Consider the following 22,437-nt stretch of genomic DNA (forward strand, 5'->3'; position numbering starts at 1 on the left):
TCAAACCAACTCAATATAAGACCAACTTTGAGATTTATACTCCCATGGCTCCTATATTGTCTCTCCACATAATATTGGAAGAGTTTGGATATAGTACGTCTTTAAAACTATCATCCATTAAAGAGTGGTTTGACGACTGGACCTTATGAAATCTTATCATATCATGTCAAAATGAGGTGGAACCTCAAATGTATGTTTAATGAGGCCTCAAACACCTATGATCCAAGAATCATAAGAATTGGATATCGTTTGGTTCATCATCGTTTAGACCAAAAAACCCAATATGATATTTGGAGAATCGATTTGAAACTATTGGAAAATCGTATATGAGGCATGACATACCTCATCCCAAAATTTTAGGCTATTTTGAGACAACTTGACCCCCTCATCTACAACGATCAGAAGTCAAACCTAACCTATCTGTCTTCTACCAGTCACATGTTATGCCAGGATGACCTCCGGTCATTAAAATTGTGATTTCTCCTAATCTACAATACGTATTTTAATGGGACTTTGATCATTAGATTCCTTACTCAATGCCCTATAAATCATATGAGAGCAGCTGTCTTTGAGACTTGTATGTGAGAGCGGCTATCTTCGTAATAGTGGTCATAAAATTGTGTAAAAGTTTGACCATCTGACCTTGATACCTCTCGATGAATGGAGGCTTTTAAGTCCAAATATTGTGGATATGTGCGTTAATAATAATAATATTTTTCCCTTGAGGATATTTGCATGGAAAGTTTCTTTTGGGATAAAAAGTGAGAAAAAGTTAGGTTGGGGGTAAGTTGCATAGAAAGTGTGGTCTTGGGTTTTTTTTTTTTTATGTAATTTTCCATTTATTTAAACCTCTCTTATCTAGAGAGAGGGTTGGGGGGACAATTAAACCTATCCTTCTGTTTTGAATACTATTCAAAACAATGGATCTAATTGACTAGTCGGTCTTGACCTGATCCGATTGGTTCGACCGATTCTGACTAGATCGACAGATTAGTGCCTCGATGTTTTTTAAAAAATACAATTTTGATAAAAAAATCCCAAAAAACTTACACTATCCCAAAAAATTTGTAAAAAAAGCTTAAAATTTACATGTATTATATTTTATATTGTCACATTAGAAAAGAAAAAAAAAAGGTATAATTGGGTTTCGGAGAAAATGATTAGACGCTTGAAACAATACTTTTTCAGTGATCTATATATCATAAATATGTATTATATAATATATAATATAAATTACAAGAATAAAATAAATATATATAATATAATATAATTATATAAAATTGTTTGTCTCTTTGTTGATAAATTTCCATCTCTCTCTCTTTCATATTTGTGGGTATGTGTATGTGTATGTCTATGTGCCCCTCGGGGGTTGGTGGTGTAGGTATTAGATTGAAGATCAAATAACATGAACAACGAATAAATTTTATATCCCCCAAGTTGAGGGACAACTCTGGTGCGTGTGTGTCTACTGGCCCAACCCGACAAACCCTACAGTTAGCAAATAAAATTTGTAATAATATATAGAGTTTTAAATTGAGAAATAGAATAAGTAAAATTGTTTCATGCAGGTAAACCATATTCTACAATATGCGGTCCAGAGGTAAAGATAGTTACAAATAGGTAGTCCATCTAAAAACAAGTGTAACTAATGCTCTAAATGTTTTCTTAATATAATTATTATTTCTAGCTTTCAAATTGTTATTTTTTTATATTCATGATCTCCATAAAAAAATAGGATCAAATTATATTTTAAAAAATATATTTATGGCCAAGCCCACATTTCTACAATATGCGGGCTGGCAGTATCAGTAGAAGAATAGGAAAAAAAAAACAAAAGAAAGAGAAGTATATAAAAAATGTTATAAGAACAACTTTGCAAACTATGCATTGTGACCAATGGTTTAAAAAACAGATCGGTGACCCGGATCGGGCTTCCAAAAAATCGATCCGGATCGGCGAATCGGCGATCCGGATCGGGAATCGGGTGAATCGGTCAAAATAAAGCTTAAAAAAAATTCGAAAAAATTATTAAAATTCATTATAAATATTTTTTTTTAGGAATTCAATAAAAAATGAGGGTACTCCATTAAGAATTTTCATGTTTTTGAATGAATATGCGAATATTGATATGTTCTTTCCCTGCATGAACCGCCATTCAGCATTTAATTTACAGTATTTCGTGCTCATCCCTACACTGTTGCTGTTGGGACTCGATATGTGAATAATATGGCTGGGATAGGGTGACCTCAGAATCATCATCTCTCTCATTTTCTCTTTGAATAATATGGATTAAAAAAAAAAAAAAACAAATTTTCAAAAAAATCGATCATGGATTAAAAAAAAAATCACAAATTTTCAAAAAATTCTATCATGGATTACAAAAAAAAATTCGATCATGGATTAAAAAAAAAAAAATCACAAATTTTCAAAAAATTCAATCATGGATTACATAAAATTCGATCATGGATTACATAAAATTCGATCATGGATTACATAAATTCGATCATGGATTACATAAAATTTGATCATGGATTACAAAAAAAAAAAAACAAAAAAAAACAAAAAATTCAATCGTGGATTACAAAAAAAGAAAAAAACAATTCGATCATGGAATACAAAAAATTCAATCATGGATTACAAAAAACTCTATCATGGGTTACAAAAAAAGCAAAAAACAAAAAATTCAATCATGGATTACAAAAAAAAAAAAAAACATTTCGATCATGGATTACAAAAAAAAAACAAACATTTCGATCATGTATTACAAAACATTCGATCATGGATTACAAAAAATTCTATCATGGGTTACAAAAAAAAATAAAAAAACAAAAAAAGCGATCATGGATTACAAGAAAAGAAAACAAACATTTCGATCATGGATTACAAAAAATTCTATTATGGGTTACAAAAAACCAAAAAATTCGATCATGGATTACAAAAAAACAAAAACAATTCGATCATGGATTACAAAAAAATCGATCAAGTATTACAAAAAAATCTATCATGGATTACAAAAAAAAAAAAAAAAAAAAAAAAAAAAAAAAAAAAAAAAAAAAAAAAAAAAATCCGTATGGACTCGCCGATTCACTGTTCGGACTCGCCGATTCCGTACAGTGAATCGGCGAGTCACTGTGCAGAATCGTCCGGTTCTCTCTAGAACCGGACGATTTCCGATTTTTCAACCGATCCGGTCCCTTTTCACGAATTTCGAGTCGAACCGGGTCGACTCGGCGTTTTTTAAAACGCTGATTGTGACAATGCACTTTTTGGCAGATTTTTAAAACAAATCACTGATTAGTGCACTAATCGGCCGATTAGCGCATTGAAAAAATTCCTGCATGACCGTTAGAATCGGGCCAGATAGGGATCGGCCAGTGATCAATCCCGAGTTAGTTAACCAATTTTTTAAAAATCGGCCGATGTTTTAAACATTGGTTTTGAATGCCCTATACTTATGACGTGGTAGTGAGAAAGTGGAGGGAGAGGGAGAAATCTGTAAATCAATTTCTTACGCACTCAATGAAGAAGATAAGCCTCCAATAGTGCGCTACCCTTATGTTGTGTGCGCAAGTATTTTTAAAAAGAGAATAAGTAGCTACTAATTCCTACTGTCACTTGAAGCCCGAGGAGCAGAACGTGGACAACCCCCCGTCACAGTCAGATTTACGGGTTTTATATGCCCGAAAGTGTTGATATTTTCGATTTTATATATGTTTTCTTATTAGAATATTTTATGTATACTTGAAGGCCCGAATCAAGAGCTTTCGATCCCTTATAGAGGATTGAGGTAAATTGTAATGGGGATTGAAAGTTCCTAAAACTCCTCACGAACTCAAGTCTACGTAAAAGCCCTTTTGGTTCAATATATAAAATTTGAAGGCAAAGTTTGGCACTAGGGATAATGATATAGGGCCCAAAATGGGACCCACAAATCTAGTACAGACCATAGTTACTAAGAGCGAGAGCGTCGGAACGATGTCCGGCCAAAGCTTCGGAGCTCAGGGAGTGAGTTCTGGTGAGGGTAAAAGTAGAAGATCGAGATCCCGTATGAAGAGGGAGCGCGTTCCCAATACATCGAGATTGAGATCCCTATTTAACGGGAACACTTTCCATGTCAAATGGGATCGTGTTCCCATATTCATTAGGATCGTGCTTCCATAAACAACATGATCACACCCCCATCTAAGAATGACCATGTTCCTATTTGGAGAGGATCGAGCACCATTCAAGGAAGGATCATGTTTTGTGCATATTAGTCCACGCTCCCATCGCAGAACTCCACTTTATGAAAATTTGACTTAAAATATAATTATTTTATTTTAAAAATTAATTTTATTTAAGAAGTTTCTTTTAGAATATTTCAGGAAAATAGGAATGGAGTTCCGAAAATGTAGGGATCGTGCTCCTAAAACTCTGAGAGCAGGGATCTAATTTATTCAGGAACGAGATCCTAAAATTTAAGTAATGCGTTCCGTGCAGTATCGGGAGCGCGTTCCGTTCTGAACGGGATCGAGAATCCTAAAAATTGGAGCGAGCTCCCAAAACGCAGGGAACGAGTTCCGATCGAGATCCCGACTACAGAGCGCTGGAGCTGGGTTTCGAAGGGGAACGCCACCCTAGTTGGGCGCTCCCAATAACTATGGTACTGACAACTCATTTTCATAAACCTAGAATGGTGTAATAGTAGGTTTCTAAAGTCTTGAAAGGGATAAAGAAAGAGTCAATATGAGGAGTTTCCAAGATTTGAGAATTAGAGTATGCTTAAGAACTTAGTGGATTGTACAATGGGAATGGGTTAGCTTTTAGTATATGTTGGAAAGTTGAAAGACAAGTAGCATAGAAGTGGTTGGTCATTCCAATTGGGAGCTAATGTTTTATATAATTTCACTTTTGCATTTTGCTGTAATGTTTTATCCAATTTCACTTTTACATTTTGCTGTAATACTAGGGTGGGCTTTGATTTTCTCTTTTTACATTCTCTCTTTGTGTGTTTCTATCATTAACTCTACAATATTGTGACGAATTTACTAGAACACTCGCACTACTTTGCATATATAATTAGCAATTCACAACATCATACCTAAATTACTCTCACATATTTATACATACTCCAAAACTACCCATAAAATCTCTATAGTAGTAATATTACAAAACTCACTCAAACAAATTTGGCATTGTCCGTAAATAAAAATCCCTTAAAAAAACAAAACAAAACTAGTTAAATGTTTGCAATGGAAACTGGAGTAAAAAATTGAAATAAAAAGACTGAGGAGAAAAGGACATGAGCCTAAAATCAAGAAAATTGTTTATTTTCCTTGATTGAGCCGCCTATGTGGAAACTAGTTTTAGCCTCACAATTTGTAGTCGTCCTTGTCCTCATGGCTTTATTCTGGTTTCCAGAGTGGGACAAGAGTTGGTAGCCGCACACTTTATGTGGCTCCCTCATCTTCAATGGCTGGGATCGAGTCCCTTCCTCTCACAATAAGCAACCATGAAACCACCACATTCTAGAAGTGAGATTTGGAAAGCAACATTTTGGAAAAGTCTTTTGATTTTAGGTTAGGAAGAGAGAAGCCATTCCAATAACGTGTAGGAATATGACTGGGGATGTCGCACTACAGGAAAGGTATGAAGAGCGAGAATCTTATTAGAATAGAAATGTCATTGAATAAACCTAAAGTTCAAAAAACATTCTTGGTTTTTGTGACTCAATCTAAGTCATTTAATTTCCAATAAGTAGGAATAATTCTGACCTTGTTGCATAAAAAGTACATGGTCACTTTGTATATAATCCCTACTAATAAGTGAAAAGAAAAACACCTTATAGTCTTTTGTACAGTTTATAGTTCACCAAAAGCTTTTAGTAGCCATTTAGTTTTATAAATATTTTAAAAAAAGAAAAATATTTTTATAGACTCCATTTTCAATTTTCATTTCTCCATTAACCCAAGGATGCAAAAACGATCTTACTATATAGAATTTCACTCTATTATATCTCTTAACCCCCTAAACATTTTTTATTCGTTTTTTACTAATTCTTTTGACCCAAACAAATTTAAAAAGGATATTATTGTTTAAACCTTTCTCTCTTGACATGATTCCATTCCTCTCTCCCCCGATCAACCTCCCAAACCCCTCTCTCTCTCTATCTACCACCACCAGCTCCTCCTCCAACGCCACCGCCAAGTACCCCCGCCAAAACCTCCTCCTAGTCCTCCACCATGATGCTTAAATCATGGGCCAAATGGACCATGCTTGTGGCTCAGCAAGAAGTGCTTATCATCGGTAAAGCCATTGCCGACTTCAGCAGCAAACACATTACTCACCACCACCAAAGCCACCACAAAAACCCCAGTTGAAACGCAACGCCACCACTCATCTCTCTATGAGAATTCAAACAACACCCAAGGTTTCAAGTGATGAGAGAGAAAGAAAGTATTGCAGTATTTATAGAGAGAGAAAGCAAGGATTCTATGTGTTCATAAAACCAGTGGGTATTCAAAGTGTTGCTGCTTGTACTAGCGGTGGCATGTTCATGCACTTTCATGTTTTCTGGGGCTCAAACCCTGACCTTCAACAACATTAAGAGAAGGAGCAGGCCCTACAAATCCTTTTCCCCCTTTAATTACTCCATTGATGAAATTTTGAACAAACTGCACCAATTCTTGACGACACGAATTAGAAAATGACCACGAATCCAGATAGACCCTGATCTAACCAAAATGATAATTGTTTTCAAAGAACCTAGCTTGAGAGCTTCATTAGCCGAGGCCAAACACTTGTTGACTGAGTCCAAAACCCTGAAAATTATAGGGGGTTTCCCTTCGTTATCCGGTTCTTCCACTTCTCCACAGATCAAGCCATTGGGATCAACTTCTGAAGACATTCCAAAAAGAAGCTCGATTTTTATCTCTTTCTGTTACAATTAACTTTGAATAAACTTGCAAAGATCAATTTCAAAGAGAGAGAGATTCTTTTTTTTTCGGGTGAGAAATGTCTGTTTTTTGATGTGGGCTTTTCCGAAAAAGGGAGATGGATGCAAAAGATGGTGACCCCATTGTAGGTCGAGAGTAAGAGCAAGAGAGCAGCTAGAGAGAACGTAAGTAATAAGAAGAAGAGGGGTTCTAAGCATGACAAGTCTAGAGGGAAACATGGGAGGAGCGAGTTAGAAAAAATGTGTCTTTTTTAATTTGTTTGGGTTAAAAATTGGAATAAAAATAGATAAAGTTATTTGGGGATTAGAAGATAGGTTTTGAAATTTTGAAATTAAGAAGAAATGAAAGCTGAAAATAGAGTCTAAGGAGATATTTTTCCTTTTTAAAAAGGATTGTGTGCAATGAGACCATTTATTGAAGTTTCTATAAGGCCTAGGCTTTATAAAAACAAAATAAAGCCTCACCTCAAATCCTCATTTGGAAAGCACTTTCATTATTGAAAACCTTCATGATGGTTCTAAAATCAATTTTCAATACCAAAAATAAAATTTGAAACTAAAGAAATGGTACAGATCTTACGAATTTGTAAACACTTATTTTTAGGGCGAAATGGATGGTCTAGATGATTTTTTGTAATATACACTAGTTTTAGAACTTGAAATCCTAATTTTCTTTCACAGCCACAATGTTCAAGCTGAGATGATCGATTTAAAAGTTTTTTGACACTTAAATTACAATTTTTGATGAGTTATGAGGTGAGGCTTTATTTATTTTGATAGGGTTGCAGCCCTATCTAACCGTTTTCCTTTATCTATTGTGCAAGGAGGTCACAATTGGTTATTGTCATCCCATATGAAATTTTATAGTTTGAGTGTCATAAAGTTCGAGAGAATTTCTTTTGAACTTTGTGTTTAGTCGATAGAATACAATCACCTAATTTCATATCCACAGGTGAAGATTAATTGTGACCATTTTATATAAAAAGTAAATGATTTCATCATATACTTTTCTTTTTAAAAATATCAATACAGATCCTGATCATGATTGATTTTCAGTAGGACTGGTCTACTTCCCTCAGTATATCAAGAACCAAGAGGTTCCATATAGGAACCAACCCGATAGAAGTAGCGGCTTCCACTGATGCCACCCTAGATTCATGGTGCAGATCCCACCTCGTGTAATTTATAACAACCACTCGTTTGAGAAATATTTTCCCAAAAGGAATCAACCACTATTGAGATCAATTTCCTGATGGTCCTTATCCAAATCCTATACCTTGATTATCTATCCACAGAAGTTTGAGCTCCAGGCCAACTTTACAAAAGAGAACACAAGAAGTAAAGTGGTCCTCAAAGATCAGAACATTTTCCATTGTTTCAGGGTAGAGAGTGTGAGAAATAACACCGGTGCTTATGCTGTCACTCCATGTTAGGGAATTCCAATAGAAGTCTAAGCCCCACTTCCTCCACTCTTCCAACAGCCATCCCACTAATCAGGCTTCAATGAACCCTGCTGCGAAACCACAATCAACTAAGCTAAATCTCTCCTCTTTCCATCCCACTCATGGCCTCTTACATGGCCATCAACCTATGTTCACTACTTTGATTACCGGTCTCCTCTCCTTTCTACTCCTCTATCTCCACCATTCCAACAAGTCAGGCAGCAAAACGAAGCGACCACCTGGTCCTTCAGGTCTCCCCATCATCGGTAACCTCCACCAACTAGGTTCCTTGCAGCACCGCTCCCTAGCCCACCTTGCCAAGATCTATGGACCCCTCATGCACCTTAAATTGGGCCGAGTCCGCACTTTGGTAGTCTCCTCTCCTAAGATGGCCGAGCTGGCCATGAGGACCCATGACCATGCCTTGTGTAGCAGGCCCATCCTTGCGGCCACCAACCACCTCACCTACAACAGCACAGATGTGATATTTGCACCATATGGACCATATTGGGGCCACGTAAGGAAGATTTGCATCCTGGAGCTCCTCAGCTCAAAGAGGGTCCAGTCGTTCCGGAATATGAGAAAAGAGGAAGTGGGGCGCCTCGTCGACTCGATCTTTTTATCCTCCAAAGCTAAAGCTCCTATCAATTTGAGAGATGCGTTTCATTCTCTCGCTAACAATGTGGTCTGCAGAGTGGCACTTTGGAAGAGTTACTGGGAGGACGAGCCGGAGTTGAAGGAGATATTGTATTCTTCCCGGCGATTGATTGGTGGCTTCTTTGTGGGGGACTTCTTTCCATCATTGGAGTGGGTGAAAAATATGACAGGGTTACAAAAGGAGGTTGGAGAAAAACTTGAGGCAAAGGGACTCTTTCCTTGAGAGAGTAATCGCTGAGCACCTTCTTCCTACTCATAAGAAGGAGAAGAAGGAGATGTACTGCTAGAGCTCCAAAAAGAGGGCACCCCTGATTTCACACTCTCTAGAGATAACATCAAATCTGTTGTTCTGGTAGGTAACAAATTGAACATACTTCACTGTTTACTGCATTTCACGATTCATGCCTTTCCCTCTCTACTATTTGAAATTTTCTCTATTCCAATTATGCTTAATTTATCTCCTAGTCAATTTTTTAATAGTGTTGCTGATAAAAATGAAGCAATAAAATTGCCGCACTACTTCTTGGAATTTGATTGTTTATTCAATTTTCTGCAAGTGGTTTTAAAATTGAAATTTGGTACAAATAAGAAAGAAGGGATAATGAATATTTTTAAATTATTCACCCATATAAATATATTTGGTAGTTCATCTGCAAGTTTCAACTCTACTTCTCAACTAAGAAGAAATAACAATATTTGCCAATTATAATTGACTTGCATCGATTTCAGCCAAAGTCAGATTTTTAATTTCCACTCTCCACAGCTCTGTATTATCCCGTTCTATACTTCTAACAGTGACTAGAAAAGCATGTTATGTTACCACACATTATCTATTTTGAGTCATCCAATTCATCAGCAAGCAAGCACCTTTAATGGCTGCCATGTTCGTCATCATTGTTCATTAGTAAATGCCGTATTAGTGAAAAACGGCTAGTAATTGCGCACAATAAGCAGCACACTGAATTGCAAATGTTTGCAGGACATGTTTTCAGCTGGGACAGGTAGCACTGCGATGGTACTAGAGTGGGGAATGTCTGAGTTGAAAAAGAACCAGTCAGCAATGAAAAAAGCCCAAGACGAAGTACGAGGGATAGCTAAAAGCAATAACAAAAGCATGATAGAAGAGAAAGAATTGCAACAGCTCCATTACCTGAAAGTAGTGGTGAAAGAGATCTTGCGATTGCACCCTCCAGCTCCATTGTTGATTCCTCATGAATCGGTCGAGGATTGCGACATAGAAGGCTACTTTGTCCCTTCAAAGACCAGAGTTTTGGTGAATGCTTGGGCAATTGGGAGGCACCCAAACTCATGGGTAGATCCAGAAGAATTTAGACCTGAAGGGTTTATAGGTAGTAATATTGATTACAAGGGCCAAGATTTTGCGCTGATACCATTTGGGGGCAGGCCGAAGGGGATGCCCTGGAATTTCCTTTACAATGGTTATCCTCGAGCTTGCATTGGCTAATCTCTTGCATTGTTTTGATTGGGCAATGCCTGATGGAATGAATAATGAGGACCTAGACATGACAGAAGGTTCAGGGCTCAAGAAAACCCCTTTGCTGCTAGTGGCAACTCGACAAAGCACTTGATAGTAATAGTAATGGCGATTGGTAACAATTTTTGTGTTCTTCTCCGACTCTTTAGTATTGCTAATTTTCCCTTTGCTCCTGTTTGGTTCCCTGAGAATGTGACATGTGGGGAAATGTATATTGAGGAATTGGTATCTCCTAGAATTAGCATTTCCTATGTTGTTTGGATGGTATCTGGCATAGACTTAGATGGATCTTCATTGTTTGGATTGCTTGGCAGTTTAATCTTCAAGAAATTCAAAAATTTTTATTTATCATTATTTTTTTTAAAATAATCATTCTCAATGTTGCTATTACTGTAGTTAACAATCACTTAGGTCCTTTTTAGTGTTTATCCAAATGAGGAAAAAATGGGACATTTCAATATTGCAGAGTTTGTCTTCTGATATGTAACAACAATAAAATTTGAGGAAAAAATGGAAGATACATTTTAACAGGTTCAGTATAATATCCATTTTGGCAAAGGTGAGAATCTTTCATTCCAACATTCAATCTCATGAAAAGGTTAACATCTTAATTATATTAATTAAATAATAATACACTATTATTTTATTATAATAATAATATTTTAGAAAAGTACATAATGAGACTATTTATCTTTGGTACAAGATGGTCATAGTTAATATTGACCATTAGATCTGAAATTGGATGGTTGTATCTATTCCATTAACCAAGCTCAAACTTCAAAAGACATTTTCTTGAATTTTGTGGCACACCGAAGCTATCAACTTTTACATCAGATGGTTGCAAGTAATTGTGATATCCTTGTATTAAACGTAAATGGTCTCATTGTATACACTCCTTAATATTATTATAATAACAATATGATATTATAATAATATTATTAAAATATAATAGTATCATTACTATAATAATTATTATAATTATAATTAAAAAAAATATCTCTATAGTCCCCATTTTGAACTTTCATTTCTCCATTGACCTAAGGTTGCAAAACCTATATTACTACATAAAACTTCATTCTATAATATCTCCTAACCCCCTGAGCATATTTTATTCATTTTTTACTAATGTTTTATACCCAAACAAATTTAATAAAGACATTGTTTTTTAATCCCCTCTCTCTCCTCACATGATTCCTTTCTCGCTCCCCTGATCAACCTCCCGAACCCCTCTCTCTATATCTCTCCCTCACCTACTCACCAGGAAACTACACTACCCCGGTCACCTGCTCGCTGGAAAACTACAAGAGGCGATGATGGGCTCCAGGAAATGCCACTAGTTTCGATCTCTTGAGCCGTTGTCTTGATTGACTTAGTCAGAGAAAGAACTACCTCTAATTTGTTCCAAAAGCCCATGTCTCCAATTTTATCTTCAACTTCTCTGACAAGAGGATCTTGTGAGCAAAGAAGCTTAAAGGAGTCGTCCATTACAACAAGTTGCAGAGCTCGAGCAGTGCCCATGATGTCCTTTAAAGTGGGGCAAATCTGACGAAAGTTTTTGCTAGAAAACGCACCAAAAAAATGGTTTTCTTGCAAGACTATGATCAACCCCACCGTATCAAGCTCCTGCAACTGCAATTTCTCAAACCCAGCTCTCAATTGAGCTCTCGAGTTAAAGAAATTTGTGATTTTTAAGCAATTCTCAGCTACTTTTAGAAACAAAGGTAATTGTTTGCCAAAATCATTGATCAAGCTATTGAACCCTTGGAATTGGCAAGAAAGGTTCACCATCCAATGGTTTTCAGACTCCAAATTCCTCAAAGCCTTGGCTTTGAACCTATCGACGACTATACCAACACGTCTCTGAACAACTCTACCATTAAATTGCATTTACACTGTCCCAAAGTATTTCCTCTGCAAAATTTGAAGGAACAGAGCCAGTGGTGAAAACTATCTTTCTAAAAAGAATGGTTCCATTAGGGAGGTTAACTGGTAAACGAGGTTTCTCTTTCTAAAGTGGTGAGAAGATTTAGCAGTTGGGGCAGAGAGAGAAGATGGTTAGATGGGGCAAATAATGGGGAAGCTAGAGAGACGTTTTGGGAGATTTACGGTGAAATTGGGGCAAGTTCCTCGCTTTAGGTACTCGAAAGCTGTTCTCGAAGGGTTGGAAGCAAAGAAGAGAGAGTTTAGACGCACCAGTGTCCTGGTTTTGAACCAGGATGGGCTCGAGATGAGCCCAATACCAAGTTCTCTTGCGTTTAATGGCCTTCTAGTGTACAGTCGTCGAGCCTTCATAGCGCTTGAGCACTCCTTTTGCAGAGACATCGTCCTTGAAACCAGGGGTGCTCTCCATAAGAGAGAAAGCTCGTTTCTCACTCCTCCGAGGCACTCTCTCTCACATCAGGGGACACAACTCGAGCCCCAAGGTCACCAGGAGCATTGTTTAACGTGTCTTTTAAATTTGCGTTTTGAACTGGAGAAGGAAGTTACCAGTGAGGAGTCACATAAGGCTGTTTTTGCTTTACCTAGGGACAAAGCACCAGGACCTGATGGTTTCCCTCTAGCATTCTTCCATAAATTTTTGCCGTTGGTTAAAAATGAAGTGCTTCAATTAATGAAAAGTGTTATGATTAGGAGTCAAAATTTCAAAGGTGTTAATTCTACCTCTGTAGCGTTGATTCTTAAGAAATGGTTGATTTCTAGTCTTGCTGATATTAGACCCATAAGTTTGCTGACAGGCCTGTATAAGATCATTGCTAAGGTTTTGGCAGAGTGGTTGAAGTTGGTGCTGCCTACTCTTATCTTTAATGCTCAATCTGCCTTTATTAAGGATCGTCAAATCACAGACAATATTCTGTTAGCTCAAGAATACATCCATTCAAGAGTTATTAGTAAGAAGTCGTGTATTCTTTTTAAGTTGGATAGGGAAAAAGCCTACGATAGGGTAGAGTGGGGGATCCTTTTGAAAATTATGAGAGTTATGGGTTTTGGCTAGAGATGGAGATCTTGGATTTTTGGGTTTTTCTGTTCTGTGCAAAGGTAGTCCCGTAGGCTTCTTCAATGCCTCTAGGGTGCTGTGACAAGGGGATACCTTGTCTCCTTTCCTCTATAGAATTTTGCTAAATGCTTTAGTTTAATGTTAGATAGAGTGGAGAATGAAGGTTATTTCATTGGGTTTCGGATTGGTAACTCTGATATCCAAATCTCTCATATTCAATATGCAAACGATACCCTTATTTTTTGTGAGGCAGAGACACTAAAAGTTTCTAACGTTGGCAGATTTTGGATATTTGTGAAGCAATCTTGGGTCTGAGAGTTAATTTTCATAAATCTTCAGTGGTTGGGATTTGTTCTGAGGATGGGATGATAGAGGAGATGGCTACTGTTGTGGATTGCAATGTTAGCTCCTTCCCAGTAACCTATTTGGGTCTTCCTATCTTTGATTCAAGACTTACGATTGCTGTCTGAGATATAGAGCTTGAAAGAGTTAAAAAAAAGTTGGACTTATAGAAGTACAAGTATCTCTCTTTGGGTGGTAGAGTTACTCTTTTGAAATCGTGTTTTTTAAATCTCCCTATTTACCAGATATCTTTGATAAATATGCCTGCCTCGGTTGCAAGAAAACTGGAAAAAATGATGCGAGACTTTCTCTGGGGCTCCTATTCCAATGGGAGGAAGTTCCATTTGCTTAGATGAGATAGAGTATATGTACTTAAGAAAGATGGTGGGTTGTGATTAAGGAGAATTAAGGTGTTTAACCAAGCACTGTTATGTAAATGATGGTTGAGAAGCCTTAAACTCAATAACCATTTGTGGCATAAAGTTCTTATGGATAAATATGGAGTTGATAGATTACAGGTGTGGTTGGATAATGGGCACGGAAAAGAGGTTTCACAGGTGGGGTTGGGTAATGGGCATGGAGGAGAGGTTTCACAGGTGTGAAAGTCCATCTTTATATGTAGGCCTATTGTTTCAGGTTATTCTAGATGGAGTGTTGGTTGTGGTATGCAAGTGTCTCTATGGCATCATAAATGGATAGAGGATTATCCGTTGAAAGTGGCTTTTCCTGATCTTTTTTAAATTGGTAACTCAGCCGACAGTGACCATTCATGAAGCTTTAGAAAGAAGTGGTCTACAAAGTTATTGGAATATTTCCCTATCTTATGGCAGACTAAGTAACCACCTATTATCTAAATGGTGCTCTCTTATAGAAGTGCTGGATAACACCTATGTTGTTGCTAATGCTGAGGATGAGAGTATATGGGAGATTGAAAGCGATGGTGTTTCTTCGGTGAAATCTTGTTATAATCTATTATTCGAAGATAGGCTTAGATGGTCTAAATCCAATGTTGTTGCTGTTTAGAAATGGCTTATACCACATAACGTACAGTGCTTCGTTTGGCTTGCTTCTTTGAATAGGATTTTAACGGTTGATAACTTGATTAAAAGGACAAATTTTTTTCCAAATGTTTGTCTTTTGTGCAAAAAAGATAGGGAAATAATGGCACATCTCTTGATCCATTGATCCTTTACATCCCGTGTGTGGTCTTGGCTTTTCTCCACACTTAGGATACTTTTTGTCATGCCCCACTTAGTGGAATGTATTATCTCTCAGATGTCTTTAAGCCATTTGCCGGTAGTTGGGAAGGTCCTATGTTAGATTTCTAAAGGGGTTATCCTTTGGGAAATATAGAAGGAGAGGAATAGAAGAACCTTCAATGGGAGTTCATTGTCCTTTGAAAAGCTCATAGCCAAAATTAAGCTATTCATTGGGCTATGGCTATCAGTGACTCAAGAAGGTTGGGGTATTTCAATTGTGGATGTTTTTTCTAATCTTCACAATCTATTTTCCCTTGGTATTTCTCGTCCCAGTCCGAAGAGCTTTTGGTTAGCACCTGACTTTGGGACTGTTAAGCTAAATTTCGATGGAAGTTCCTTTGAAAATCCAGGTAGGGTTGTTATTGGTGGTATTGTACGTGACTCCACGGGTTGTGTTATTCTCTCCTTTGCTGGTCCGATAGGGGAAAAAACTGCAAATTTTGCTGAATTGAGTGCTTTGTTGTGTGGGTTGAAGATTTTGTCTCAGAGGAACATTACTAGTAATGTCTGGATTGAAGGGGACTCCTTGAATGTGACAAAATGGTGTAAATTGAACATAAGGTTTCGTGGGAATAACAATATTTGTGGTTGCAAATAATGAATCTAGTTGGACCTTCTATTTCGTTCAATCATGTCTATCGGGAAGCAAACTCCATTGTTGATTCTTTCGCTAAAGGAGGTGCATCGTTACCTTCGTTGTTGATTTGTTCTGATGTAATTTCTTTCACTTAGTCATCAATAATACTTTTGAACATTTGTCAAAAAAAGAATTAGAAAAAAAAAAGTCTTTCTTAATTTGTTTGGGTTAAAAGTTGGAATAAAAATAGATAAAGTTATTTGGGGGGTTAGAAGATAGGTTTTGAAATTTTGGGTTTAAGAAGAAATGAAAGTTGAAAATAGGATCTATGGAGATATTTTCCCTTCTAATTATGATTATTAATATAATAGATAATAGTAATATTATTATATTATTATTATAGTAATTATATTCTTATTATTCAGTAATAACATAATATTATTTTATTTGTGTTATATGATAGTATAGTGTTATTACACAAGTGACACTATGATGTATAATACTATCATTATTTAATAGTATCATTATTTATAATTATTATAATATTAAAATAGAGTAATGATCCTATAGGACCCTCCCTCACCCATGTGTGTAGGACTCCAAAAGATCACCATTAAAGTTGGAACGGATCTCTAGAAAAGTTATGATATGGGTGTGGGACTTGACTTTTCTATAGATCCGTACCAAATTTAATAGTGATCCTTTGGGGTCCTACACATTAGTGGGGGAGCATCCTATAGGATCATTTCTCATTAAAATATCATAATAAAATAAAAATATTTCAATAGTAATATACTATAATATTAATATATTAACATAATAACATAATGTCATAATAAGTTCGTAGAGCATGTAAACAAATAGGTAATTATACATGGAAAGATTTCTATAATTCCCTCATACATTGAAGATATATACTTCTCCTAACCAGCCATCCAATTTAGATCAAGTAACCTACTGACTGTTTGATCTAGATCTAACGATTCAATGTATTTTTTATTTTTTTAAGTTGTTTTCTATAAATTATATGAATATGACATTTGGGATGCACCTAAAAAAAATATTAAAAATAAATTTTAGGTAAATATAATAAGCAGAATACTCCTTGAAACTGTTAGGGGTATTTTTATCATTTTATTTCTTGAGAATATTATTTTTTATATTTTCTATAGGTGCGAGTTTAAGAGATGAGTGGACGGCTACAATTTGGTGTTAAAATATTTTGTACAAAAAATTAATGTTAAAATCATGTGGAGACGTGACATTGTGAGTGGGACCATCTTAGCAGTCCATGGATGATTGGAATGGGAGAAGTATATAAGTTTTATGCAATAGGGGAAGCATAAAAAGCTTTGCCCAATTATATATTCTATATTTGCAAAGAAATTCGTTTAATGTAACTTGAATAAACTGAAGTTCGAGGATGAGTAAACCGAAGTTCGAGAGGAAAAACAATAACAACAACACATGATTAAGGATTATGTGTAACAAGGAAATAGGTTTGGTCGATGTTTGATAGACCAACGGTTCAGATCGAAATCGCTTGATCTTGGTATGGAACTAGTGATGATTGGGCCGGTTTCCAATGGGAACCATGATTGGGCCATGTCTTATTATTGGGTATCCCATCCCATAAAGGTGGGGCACCAATGAAAATAGTCTTTTGAGAAGGGTAGGTTTGAAAAGATAAAAATATGACTTGTTGACCAAACTATGATCCCATGCAATATGGGAAGTCTCACATGATTGATCGGGATAGATATTTCCTATTGTCTCTTACTTAAAGAGATAGAAATGTGTCACCTTTTAGGAGGTTATGTGATATTATTTCTATATTGGTCTTTATCTCATTGGCCGATAAAATCAATCACATAAGGGGTTTGTGGTTACTCTTGCTTTTAACCAAAGCTATCGGGTCATTTTTGAGGCGTACTTCTCTTGGGCCATTTCTTCGGCTTTTCTTGATGTATTGAAACATACAAGATGTCTTCTTTTGCAGAGAAGAAGAAAAGAAGATGATAGAGAAAGTTATCGTTATCTTAAAAGAGAGGATAAAAGAGAGAGAGTTATCACTTTCTGATAGAGAAAAAGAAGAGAGAGAGAAAGTTACCATTATTCTTAAAGAGAAGAAGAAGATGAAAGAGAATCAGTGATCATTTTCTTATTCTTTGCATAAAAAAAAAAGATAGAGAAGAGAAAAAAAAAGGAGAAATAATGAATTTTTTCTTTTAGAGAGAGAAAAGAAGTATCGGGGAGAAAGGAAACCTTACAGAAGAAAACCTAGAGAGAAAAATATTTTAAAAAAATCAGTGAGCGCAAGAAAATTTGTTTCTTGGAAGATTATCGTAAAATAGTAGATTTGTCTATTTTTCTCGTAGATGTAGCTTGAAATAGTGAACCACGTAAAATCTCAGTGCTAAGTTATTTGCTTTATTTGTATGTTTTCCTATTCATACACACACATCGACTTTGACATATGCTTACGTTCCATATATCTGTATTTTACTGTGCGCATCCGTATTTGTGCCAGAGGACTCTAATTGGGTGAGCTCAACCCTTATGCATCTAGCATTTTTCATTTTTCATTATAGAACTGCGCTATTTGGATTGGCTAAATCATCCACTTCCCTTTTTTTTCATTAACTTCTTATTTTTCCTTTATTTTATGAGCAATGGGCGAAACCTTATGTATAGGCAAGGCATACAAAGTGCTAGAGTAAGCTATATTTGAATGTTTTGAAGATATGCTGACTGATTTTTATATGCAATTGAGTTTGGGAGGTTCTCCTTTCCGAATTTTTGATCTGTGAATGATAATTTGGGGCGTAAGTGGTTGTTTCTGAAAATTTGTTCAAGTGTTCATGTTCCCTGTCTTGGTGGATTCATAAGGGTTGCTTTGTGACGCAGTATAAAATTTACCAGCAAACAATACTGATAAAATTAATCGTGTTTAAGAGAAAAATTAAAAATCATGAAAAAAATCACAAGAAGAAAAAATAAAACGTGCATATTCGAGTATTTCAGCACAAACCAAATTCAAAAGAAAAAAAAACACTCGTAAAAAGATCACTCTCTCTCTGTACGATCTATTTTTAATTCAATCAAAATTCACCGCCATTTACATTGCACGAGTAACCCTTTTATATTAGGGTCCTTTCCAAAACTTTCTAAAAAAATATATATTCTCTCCCTTATCTAACGAGGGTGTATGCCTCTTAATGTTATGACGCAGTCCCTTAATATTAGGAACTTAGGATGCAAGCCCTCCATGCCATCTAAAAAAATAATGCAACTCTTATCTACGTACGAAAGATATCCTTCTCCCAACTCCTATTACAAAACATTATCCTAAACGGAAAGTTTATAAAAGGTTGTAACCCTAAAATGTAGAATTACATATGCACCTCAAAAATATATCATAAGGGTTGTTTTAAAATTTTCTAATTAGATATGAAAATAGATTTTAAGATAATCCTAAGAATTTTTTACAACAAAATTACTTATTATGATAAAATTTGGAGGTGCGCCTAAATTGGATTATTTAAGGTTGCACACACCCTTATCTAAATAAACACTCACAAAACACATATTACCAATTCAAAAGGGAACCATTGGATTAAAAAACGGATCGGTACTCCAGATCGGGCACTCCAAAGACCCATCTGGATCAGTCAATCAGTGATTTGGATCTGGAATCGGCCGAATCAGTTGGAATAAGCCTTAAAAAAATTCAAAAAATTTATTAAAATTAGTTATAAATATTGTTTTTTAGGAATCCAATAAGAAATAGGGGTACTACATTATTAACTTTCATTTTTTTCATCAATTTGTGAATATTAAGATGTTTTTTCCTGTATGAACTTACGTTAACCATTAAATTTACATCACAAAAAAAAAAAATCATAGAATTACCATGGATACAATATATAATCATACATGGACTACAATAAAGAATGAATTAAATCAATGAAAAAATGGTCACTAAAATGAATTGGTGGAAAACCTAATCTGCTAAAAAAAAAACCAAATTATTATAGCTTAACGAACTATAATTCAAAATTATTACAACCTAATTAACTACAATATTATATACTGGAATTGAAATTGTTGGTTTGCATTTTATAATTATTTTATTATAAAAATAATAATAAATCTAAAATATCTTATAATATCATCTCATTTAAAATGTATTATTGACAACTGTAAGAAAAATAGTACAGTATATGATTTATAATGCAAATAAATTAATAAACAAAATAAAATATTTGGTTATCAATGCAGAAATTATTAGAATGCGTACCAATTTTGGAAATAATACTTTAATTTTTCAAAAATTTAATTTTTTAGGTTTCTAGAATAAATTTAGTAGAGGAGATTGTTAGTAAAGAGAGAGATTTCAAATGGCATCATTGTATGAACCCTATCTTTAAATTAATATTCCTAAATTTATGTTAAAGATCACCTTGTCATAAAAATAGCAAATATAATTAGGCCCTTTATACTTAGGTTGTATTAAGAAATACTTGTTGTATTTATAAATACTTGTTGTATTAATAAATACATTTTATTTTTTTTAGACAAGAAATACTTGTTGTGTTACATTTTATTTATTTTTGACAATAAAAATAAGAAGATATTGTATTACTTTTTCTTCAGCTTGTTGTATTATCTTTTATTTTTTTTACAAGAAAAATAAGAAAATGATGCTGCCAAGGCACCCTTTATTTTTTTATACATTTTAATTTATTTTTTTGACAAATAGTACTTGTTATATTACTTTTTTTTATTTGACAAAAAAAAAAGAAGATGTTGTATTACCTTTTTTTTTTTTTTTTTCTTTACAATAAATGCTTGTTGTATTACCTTTTATTATTATTTTTTTCTTTTATTTTTTTTGACAACAGTATTTTATTTTTTTATTTTCATTTTTTATTTTTTTCCTTTTCTTTTTTTTTGACAACATTATTTTTTTATTTTTATTCTTTTTGAAAAAAAAATAAGCCCAAGTTCGAACTTGAGAAATCCAAGATGAAATCATAGGTGATAATCAATTGCACCACGTCTCAAAGTAGGATGCTTTTCATAATAATAATATATTGAATTAACATGTCAACGTTTTATTACCGTGTTTGAATCCCACATCGAAGAAGTAAAAAACGTTAGAGGGGATTAAATACCTCCTCAATACCTTACTCATTAGTGCATTCAAAAACGTTAGTAGCGTGATGTAGCATGATGTACACGTTCCTTGTAGAATGATTATTTTAAAACTAAATTACAAAAATGCCCTCATCCAGTGACTCGGCCATTTATAACTGACCATTTATAACCAAATGTCATACTCCGATATGTGACCATTTATAACCGAATGTCATACTCCGATATGTGACAAGTTATAACCGAATGTCATACTCCGATATGTGACGTCATTCCAACGATTTGTGATGTCCTACTCCAATATGTGACATCATTCAAATGATTTACTGTTAAGAACCGGGCGAGTCTATGCTTTTTAGAATAATCGATAAGGGGTGCCGATTCCCATGTTGAACCGGGTGAGTCCGTTTCGATTGCCGAGTTTTAAATCACTAGGGTAAACCATTTTCCTAGAGACTTATATCTCAAACAAATAGATTATTTCAAATTAATGATGGACTAAAATTACCGAACTTATCAAACTAAATCTAAAAAACCTAATTTTAATTATTAATCCTAATAGATAAAAATAAAAAACACTGCTCAAACTCTAAAAAAAAATTAATAAAATAAAATAAATATTTGTAGCCAGCAGATTTTGATATGCATGACTTTGTTCGAGGAAATAGATGATCTCATCGATGTGTGATTCGTAGGCATTACTCTGTTCAAAGAAGTAGAATGACTTATTGTTGTATACTCTGTTCATTCCAAACTACACTGCAAATATTTAGTGGCCTTTGATCATAAAATTTAAAGTCTTCAAAAAAATAGTGTAAGAGCTTCAAAAAATCTATCTATACAAGTTGGAAAATCTTGAAAATTGACGCTCTGAAAATTTGATTGTTTAGAACCTCACACTCATATAAACTTTTTTCTTAGTTAAAACCTATGATATCTAAAGGAAGGATAAGACATTCACATATAGGCATATCTCAAAAGACTCGGCACAAATTTAAATCAAAGGGGACAGCATTCTAACCTTCAAACTTCTCCTACACCATTTCACAACATTTTCCATTATGAAAATCACCAAAATTAACTTTAGATAATTCTAAAAGAATAAGAAAAACTGACGTATCTCATTCAAGAAAAAGGAAAAGAAAAAGAACAATAAGATCTCCAACCAAGAAGTAACCCATGAAAACCTTACTTAATAAATATGAAATTTGTGTGCAAAATATTGTATTGACCATACTTGACCTATTGAGTTTTAGTGCTCTCACATTGTAAAAGCTGATCTGTATGATTGTGTAGTTTTGTATGGAATTAGGATCAAAATGACCAAGAGATCTAAAGGAATTGCAGGTTAACTTATGCATTACACAGAGGGTGTGGTTTCTATACGCTTGCAACCTTAAACAATCCAATTAAGGTTTATTATAATGTGTAATGTTGGTTTAAACAAGCATTAGGATTATTTTAAAATGTATTTTCATATCTAATTATAAAATTTTGAACTCCAAAACAGGTTAAAATCAAGTAAATATATGAAAATCTTGAAAATGGATGGTCTAAAAAATGTGTTGCAAGATGCATG

At 34.7% G+C, this 22,437-nt stretch overlaps 1 protein-coding gene and 1 pseudogene across 2 annotated transcripts in view; both read left to right on the forward strand.

Moving 5' to 3' along the window:
* LOC18431170 (uncharacterized) overlaps positions 1–22,437 on the forward strand; it is a 31,130-nt gene that overhangs the window by 5,800 nt on the left and 2,893 nt on the right. Inside the window, exons 6-11 of the mRNA XM_006841302.4 lie at positions 8,381–9,252; positions 12,665–13,428; positions 13,863–13,987; positions 14,384–14,461; positions 14,619–14,816; positions 15,219–15,656. Coding sequence (XP_006841365.4) covers positions 8,381–9,252; positions 12,665–13,428; positions 13,863–13,987; positions 14,384–14,461; positions 14,619–14,816; positions 15,219–15,656 — 2,475 coding nt within the window. The remainder of the gene's footprint in view (positions 1–8,380; positions 9,253–12,664; positions 13,429–13,862; positions 13,988–14,383; positions 14,462–14,618; positions 14,817–15,218; positions 15,657–22,437) is intronic.
* Positions 9,247–10,894, forward strand: LOC18431172 (cytochrome P450 71A1 pseudogene; annotated as a pseudogene). Its single transcript, XR_016058642.1, has 2 exons — positions 9,247–9,385; positions 10,013–10,894. The product of XR_016058642.1 is annotated as a cytochrome P450 71A1 pseudogene (transcript).

Source organism: Amborella trichopoda, chromosome 6 (genome assembly GCF_054954075.1).
Source record: "Amborella trichopoda isolate Santa Cruz 75 chromosome 6, AtrichopodaSantaCruz75HAP2 v2.0, whole genome shotgun sequence".
NCBI lineage: Eukaryota > Viridiplantae > Streptophyta > Magnoliopsida > Amborellales > Amborellaceae > Amborella > Amborella trichopoda.